The sequence below is a fragment of the Eleutherodactylus coqui genome, chromosome 6 (genome assembly GCF_035609145.1).
Source record: "Eleutherodactylus coqui strain aEleCoq1 chromosome 6, aEleCoq1.hap1, whole genome shotgun sequence".
Taxonomy (NCBI): domain Eukaryota; kingdom Metazoa; phylum Chordata; class Amphibia; order Anura; family Eleutherodactylidae; genus Eleutherodactylus; species Eleutherodactylus coqui.
The window spans coordinates 201710497-201718461 of record NC_089842.1 but is presented as its reverse complement, the minus strand read 5'-3'; the positions used below and the strand labels follow the sequence as shown (position 1 = coordinate 201718461).

General features: G+C 43.6%; 1 protein-coding gene across 1 annotated transcript in view; it reads right to left on the bottom strand.

The window, feature by feature from the left end:
• Positions 1-324: 324 nt before the first annotated feature.
• Positions 325-7965, bottom strand: part of SPRED1 (sprouty related EVH1 domain containing 1) — a 60778-nt gene continuing 53137 nt past the window's right edge. The window contains exons 5-6 of the mRNA XM_066608596.1: positions 4234-4383; positions 325-1908 (exon numbers count right to left, since the gene is read on the bottom strand). Of these exons, the coding sequence (XP_066464693.1) occupies positions 1267-1908; positions 4234-4383 (792 nt within the window). The 3' untranslated portion in view covers positions 325-1266. The remainder of the gene's footprint in view (positions 1909-4233; positions 4384-7965) is intronic.

Sequence of the window (7965 nt, the reverse complement as noted above, 5' to 3'; positions counted from 1 at the left end):
TGGATTGCAGAGGGGCTGGAAGGGAGACTGCTAGTGGCAGCAACTTCAAACTTGATTTAAAACTAAAATTTTCAATCAAACTAGACTACATTACATGATTGAGGAGACCTTCACAGGAACATGAAAATAAGTTGTCTGAAAAGTTAGTGTCCCTTTAAGTTGGATTTCATAAAAAAAACGCAAACATGGCTAGGCAACACCTTGACTGCCATGTGTGACTATGACTCAATAGCGCTAGAACAGAGAATCTGATTAAAATAACAGAAGCTAGCTCTGGTCAATGTCATACTGATCCATCACAAAAGAATAAAGAGACAAAAACAATTATCGGACACTTGTGTTATATTCTATGTACCAGAGTGTATAAATAATGTGACATAACACAGGTAGATTTGAGAAACAGATAAAAGCTGAATAAACAGTAAACCATCAGAAAAAAAAATACATTGATAAAACAGCTTTGTTTTAACCGTTCAGCTGCCGGAGACACGTTGGTCACCCTACACAGCAGCAAGACTCAGCCCTATACCGGAATGTCCCAAATTTCAAGAGGAAAACAAGGGAAGCTGGGTAAGGGGCGCACCGTAAGAAAAACTTTCTCCCAAAAGTCATAAAATTTTCTTGTACCGTACATTTAGTTAAATATAGACATTTGTTATTTATACATAAAATCACTTGAATAAAACTAGAAATTATTTAGTTCCACTAAAAATTCATTCAGATATTGTGTATTTTGTAGGTCATACAATCGCTCAATGTCTATACAATATTAGTTCATCTCTGGAAGTACCAGACACATTATTAAACTGCGAGGAGAGAAGATGGGGCATGGAAAAGTATACATACATACATATATTTCTATATATTTGTTCTATAATTCCCTCACCTCCTCTCTCTACCCATAAACATTCAAAATTTTGATCCATTCAACAAACATTCTTCTCTCATGGGGTTGTCTTGTAGTTCGTATGTTACAAGAGGATTGAATAATCTGCATTCATACCGGAATGGCAAATAAAAAATAAAATATTAATTACAAAAGGAAAAAAAATAAAATAAAATAATATTTATATATATATTTATATATATCTAATGCAAGACTGGCACTGTTACATATTCTTGCTGGTCCTATTGGAACGCAGACAGCTCCGGTACAGTCCATCTCATGTGATCCGCTTAACAGTATCACCTAAAGCTGCCCGCGTCGGTTCCAGCAGCCACCTGGCAAATTGAGAAACTCATCCCGAGGTTTGTAGAGTCACCTTGTCATCCAGCGGCTTTGTGCTTACCCCCGCAGCAACCGCACATCTCCCCACAGTGGTGACAGGCTCGTAGAGGGAGGTAGCAGCACATACAGGGGGCAATGAAGGATAGAGTGACTAGAGCCAGCCAGCGCAGGCACAAGTTCTCATCGGAGGCGTCACAAGAACAGGGGTCCGAGAAATCCCCCTCCGAGTCTGACATGCAGTGGTAGAGCATACTCTCGGCACACAGCATGCAGCTGACCTGATAGATGCACCGCCGGATTGGATCGGGAGCATCCTGGCACTTTCCCCTCCCGTTCTCTTCATGGTTAAAGCGCTCCTGGCAGTACACGCACCGGGAGCGCTCGCCGTCCTCTTTCCTTCGCTTTTTTGAAGAAGGTGTAGGCTGAGTTTTAAAGACACCAGATGTTTTTTGCTCCTTGAGCGAGTCTCTGCCATTCGCCGGAGAGTAAAAATAGTTGCTTTTCTTACTGTCCGTCTTGGTGAAAGGAGCGCTTATCTCGTGTTCTTCACGCTCTGTGTCGTTCCTCCATATGTCAGGATGGCGATAGTCCGCGTAGCGTTGAATGATGTCACGAGGGTTGATACGCACAATCTCATCTTCATCCTGAAAGCTGACGTGGCGGGGGGGTTTTAGAGGGACCTGGAAGAGATGGTGGTTCAGGTAAGTGATCATAGGACATGAGCAGTAGTAGACCTCAAAACTATACTGCGTCACTTACTGTGACTTTAAGGCCAAATGTCCATGGGCGGATTTGAATTGCGGAATCAGAGTGTCACCCGCACGGATGATCCACAGTTCTAGCCGCCCATAGGGAAACATCGGTGTCCGCAACTGAATTAAAGCACGTGGATTTGATTTGTGGACTTTTTGGTCCGGACAACATCGCCGCAAGCTCCATTTCAGTGCGGTCAATGGAAGCCGTCCAATCTGCGGCCCATGACATCGCTGACGGGCTACGAGTTCCACGAGAAAAGCAGGAGATTTAAGAAAAAAAAAATCACTAACTCACATGTCTGACGGTGAGCCGTGCTTACCATCAACAGTACAGGTAACCCGGAAGAGGGGTCTAAGCGGACACTCCCGCCTGCACGCACAGGTAAGCAGGGTCTTCCACTACTTAGATGAAGTCACAGACCTGCGCCGTAACAATGCCCGCCTGTCTGCACACTAGCGTTATCCTTTACTTGCTGGGACTTCTAGAGCCTGGTGGGCATACGCTTTACAACTATTACTTGCACTGTCAATCTGTGAGGGAACCTGGCAGCAAGACCCTTTCCCTGCAGCGCCACCACAGGCAGAAAGAAAGCATTACACAATGCCCAGTGAAATCAATGGGGTGTCCGTGCCATGTATGAATATGTCAGGCACTCTTTGTAACTGCTCACCACTCTGGCTAACAGTGGAAGTCGTGTATAGGAGACACCTATCAATACAGAATCCCATAAAAATGGGTTTTCTAAACCAGACACCTTTAAATAAAAAACATTTTATGTATGCAGAAATACTTTCTAGATAACATGTCTGATTCGTTTATTTTTAAAGGTAATATAAACTGTAGAAAATCACTTATTTTGTAAATCAGCTAATGTTAAATATATTTTTAATTGATTTTTTCTTTGTTTCCAGACCATCATCTATATTAAAAAGAAAAAAATTCTAATATCCTCCAGTTTTCACACTGACCACAGAGACTAATGAGACTTTGATACTTCCTGTTCTGTAGAGAAAACTTTTCAGCAGTCATCTCATTATCATCACAGGCAGGATTACACTGAAAGGCAACACCTATATGTAGAGGACACAGGATCCACCATTTACAATAGGTGATCAGCTGTGACCATCTACTCTCCTCCTGGCAAAATATCCTCTGTACAGGTCACAGAGCATGCCTAGTATAGTCTACCATATAAGTCAATGAACATCTCCAGGCTACAGGTTCCTATGTTTCTGTGGGTACAGTAGAGCAAATCTTAACACTGTAGCTCAGGCAAAATGGTTGCCCCCCAATAACGATGTACAGAAGATAGAATTAAAAAATATAATGTGTCAAAATCTGGTTTTAATGAACATCTCTGGGCTACAAGGTCCATATTTAAATGAAACCTGTCACCAAACCAAGTTATGGTGCTCATGCGGCAGGATTCCTGGAGGTATCTCTTACACTTAGCCCGCTCCTCAGTCAAACACAGTCATCCCCGAAAGTCAGTGTGGACCGTGAAGCCAAACCACTGGCTGCACTTTGCCCGAGTACACTCCCATAGCCAATCGCTTACAGTGCTGGACTGGGAAGCTGGGTAAGTATAAGAAAGACCTCCCTGCACTCCAAGGAGCCTGCTGTATGAGTGCCATAACCTAGGTTATGGTGCCCAATCTGGTGACCGGTTCCCTTAAACAGATATTATATAGGAAAAAAATAATGTGGGGTTACTTGAATTTCTTTTGTATGCAGCACCAATCTGTTAATTACCAGTTCTTCTAATAGTCATTTCTATGAACCCTTTAGTAAACCCCCCATAAAGGGACATTCCTGTGATACAAATCTGGTGGCATTGAAAAGGGAACCTGTCCTCTTCTATAAAGGACCGTGAACTAAATTATGGTGCTTATAAGATAGGCCCGGAAGGATCAGAGTGTAATTTTTATATTAAAAACTGGACTCCCCGTGCCTACGATAAAATTGCACCCCCAAATTCAACCATCCCTATCCTATAAGCACCACAGGCACAGGTTGGATTTTGAAATATGCCCATAATTTGACTGTGTGAAACCCAAGTACCTAAATCTGCGGGAGTAAGACTGTAGAGTTCATTATAGATTTCCTGTCATTAAAGAATTGCTTCCGGCCTTTACACAGACGGAACTAGAAATCAAATGCATTCCATATCCTATGGCACTGTATAGAGTGTGGTATGATGTGTTTTGTTTCATCTAGTCAACACCTATTTATACAGCCAGCCGTCTCACCTGGGTGTGCATGTAGGTTCTTCTTGGATTAAGGTTCTCAAAAGGTGAAGGCCTGATGGCAGAGCTGCGATAGAGTTCTTCTGTTGGAATTGAGTCCCGATGGAAAAAGGTGTCATGGTTCTGAGTCTTGCAATGATCTTCTTTGCTCATCTAAAAAGGAGGATATAAAAAACATTATATCCAAATATGCGCTTTAATAAAAGATGTATAGAACACCATAGAAAAAAACTAACTGAAAAATTACAATCCAAATATTACAGGATAAGCAATAACTGATACTGCATGCACCCGTATGCCATGCATGGTCTAAGCCATTCTATAGACTAACCGTGAAACATGCCCATGATTCTAGCCAGTACTCAATAGCTGAATTACATGCTGGAAAGTGATTACTGTGGAACAGTGCTAAGCAATGAGTCCGCTAATTTATTTATCTACATGGGTTACAGTATCTATTAGCAGATTGTAATATGGAACATCTTCCAAAATATTACTAACAGGTCTGTTTAGGCGAGTGCTTCCGTGAAAACACAGGATCACTAGTAAAGGGAAATACTGAATTTCTGTTAAAAGTGTATTCCCATCTCAGCCACTCACGAAAAGAGAATACCCGTCTGCATACCAAGGCCACCGGGAGTATAGAAGCACCCACACTGGCTGTTCTATGCAGTTTCTTTAAGTTTCATAGATTTGAAAGGAAGTTGCGCAACACAGTGAGCTACACGGTTTTGGGGGAGTTTACGAAAAAAGTGTAGAATTAGCAATTGGGACCTTAGTCAGCGGACAGGAGGTGGTGGGCCAAGGGTGGAGGGTCAGAAGAGGGCAGTTAAGGAGACCGGTGTGGGTCCCCAAAGTAGGTCCCGCATCTATCAGACATTTATGGCATTTCCCCCTTGAACACCATTTCGATGTAACCTAAAAGGTTTTAAGTTTTTCAATCAATTTCCTAATATTTTTATAGTGGCTGAAGGGTCAGTTTATCTGAGCTAAACATTCCCTGCATGGACACATATAAAAAGTAATGCCCGAGCTGCCCCTAGAGGGGCTGACTGCACTGGTAATACAGTATACTCAATAATAAAACATTGACTATAGGGGTACTAATGCTGAGGCCAGTGATTGGCCGTTGCGGTCAAGTGCTCCCGGAATGACGCACGATCAGGTGCCTGGATGTAGACGGAGGAACAGTAATTGGGCGACTTTAGGTTGTTACTGTAATGTATTCCACGCTTTTAGATTTTTTGTTTCCACTCATCCTCCCTCCGGATGCCAATTGCCAGGTACCTTCATATGTACAGTAAGGTAGGGCTCACATGAGGCGGACTTTGTCGCATTAACAGCAGCAAAGTGGACAAGAGTTTCAAAACTCATCCACAAGCTGCGGGAATAACCTGCACAAAACCCGTGCGGAAATTGCCTTCCGCAGTGTGTCAATTCACGAACAGGAATATGTGATAAAACCTGCTTCAAAATACACAACGAATGGTGCGGGTTTGGAGGAAGGCGATCCGTGTCTGATCTGCAGTGGAATACCTGCTGCGGGCATTCCGCTGAAAATCACCCATGTGTGGTCCCGCCTAAGGGCCTTTTTAGCATTCAGGTAAATGTTGGATTGTGCAACACTGTACAATAACGGTTCAGTGTAAACACGGCCAATAATCGGACGGCAAACAATTAGTTTACTTATCGTTCCCTTTATGCAGGCATAAAAACCGAACGATAATTGGCCTGTGTAAACAGGCAGCGGTGCATCTATGGACCACTGCCTGTTCACTCTGAACAGAGGTGGGCCACACGGAAGAGATCTCCAATGCTTCATTCAACGAGCGAGTATTGCTCCTGCGTGAAAGCACAGAAGTAATCATCTTTGGAACAATTTTCAGTGTTCAACATGTATGCTAAGCAATGGTGTGGGAGATACAAAACAAAAATAAAAAAAGCTGTACTGCGCATGACCGCCTGCATGAGTACACAGTCATACGCAGTACATTACGCGGTCATACACAAGGTCATGGCTGGGCTCACAGCTGGAATACGCTGCAGGCCTCTGCAAGCGGATTCCACATACGGCTGTGAGCCCGCCCTTACACAGAAGGAACTGTTAATTAGCATCTGGAAGGAAGGGGAGATGCATATATGAATAGAACATGAGTGTCACTGGACTCCTCTCCAGTTCTGCAAAGTTTTAAAACTAAGATTTGCAAAACCATTAGCCCTATGGGTATAAGCAAAAGGCTGCTGAAATCCATGTGTTTGGATTAGTTGCCTTATAAGTCTCCTCACTCACTTTCTAGGTGTCCCCACACCCCTTTTGGGTGCTCTCCTAGGAGAGAGACTATGCCATCCCCTTACCCATTCACTCCCTAGGTGTCTCCAGACACTTTTTGGGTGCTCTCCTTAAGGAGACACAACACCCCTCGTGATCCACATTGCAGGCCTCTAACCAGCCAAGCCAGCCACCTACTGCAGACAGCTGTTTGTGCATGATTCTCTGGTTTGGTTTCCTATTCCCAATCATTGTTAAGACTTGTTAGAAAGTCACATTGATTCGAAGGAATGCTGCCAACCACTAGGTGGCGCTGCAGAGGTATTTTTACATCTTCCTTATTTGCATGAATTACCTAGAGGAGCTAGCACGGCCTTGTAAGTCTCCTCACTCACCTTCTAGGTGTCCCCACACCCTTTTTGGGTGCACTCCTTGGGGAAGGACGATGTCATTCTCTGACCATTCACCCCCTAGGTGTTTCCACACACTTTTTGGGTGCTCTCCTTAAGGAGACAGGACAGCCCTCTTGACCCACGATTAGTGGGACTACATGGGTGTGTTCAAGCATGCAGGTTTTATTCAGGTTTTTTGATGCAGTTTTTTAAGCCAGAGCCAGGTGAGAATCATAAAAGGAGAGAAAGAATAAAAGGACTGATACGTAGTCTCGCTTTTGGATCCACTCTTGGTTTTGACTTCAAAAACCTGAATAAAAACTGCATGTGTAACACTAGCCTATATGCAAGCAATTACAAGTCTGAGGCATGGTATAGGTAACAGTTTGACTATGGGAATATGCTTGAAGAGAACCCATCGTCACTATACTAAACCAAGCCCAGCGTTAGAATTGTCATCTACATCTGTTTAGAAAACTTGTTTCTTCATAAATCCATACCTGAAAATCATTGTTTAAAAATTTCCCATATGGTGTGTAAATTTGACATAGCGGTCTGGTGGGCGGGCCGAACCGTCAGTCTTGTCTGCAGGCTCTCTGCAAGTCCGCTCCTCTCTTCTCCTATCGTAGCGCATCATCCATGTAGCGCTGCAATCCCTTGCGCCGCTGCCAACAGATTATAATCAATCCTTTTGTGGGCAGAATCGCTGTGCTCATCTTGCATGTATGGGTCACTGAAATTTTGCAGCGCTGTGTGGAGGATATCGAGTACATCATCCATGTCATAGGAGAAGAGAGGAGCAGACTCATAGGAAGTACCTGCAGACAAGCGTGATGGTCCAGCCTGCCCACCAGACCGCTATGTCTAATTTACATGCCACATGGCAACTTAAAGGGGTTGTCTCGCGAAAGCAAGTGGGGTTATACACTTCTGTATGGCCATATTAATGCACTTTGTAATGTACATCGTGCATTAAATATGAGCCATACAGAAGTTATATACTTACCTTCCCTGCGCTTGCGTCCCCGTCTCCATGGCTCCGTCTAATCGCCCGATTAGACACGCTTGTGCAGA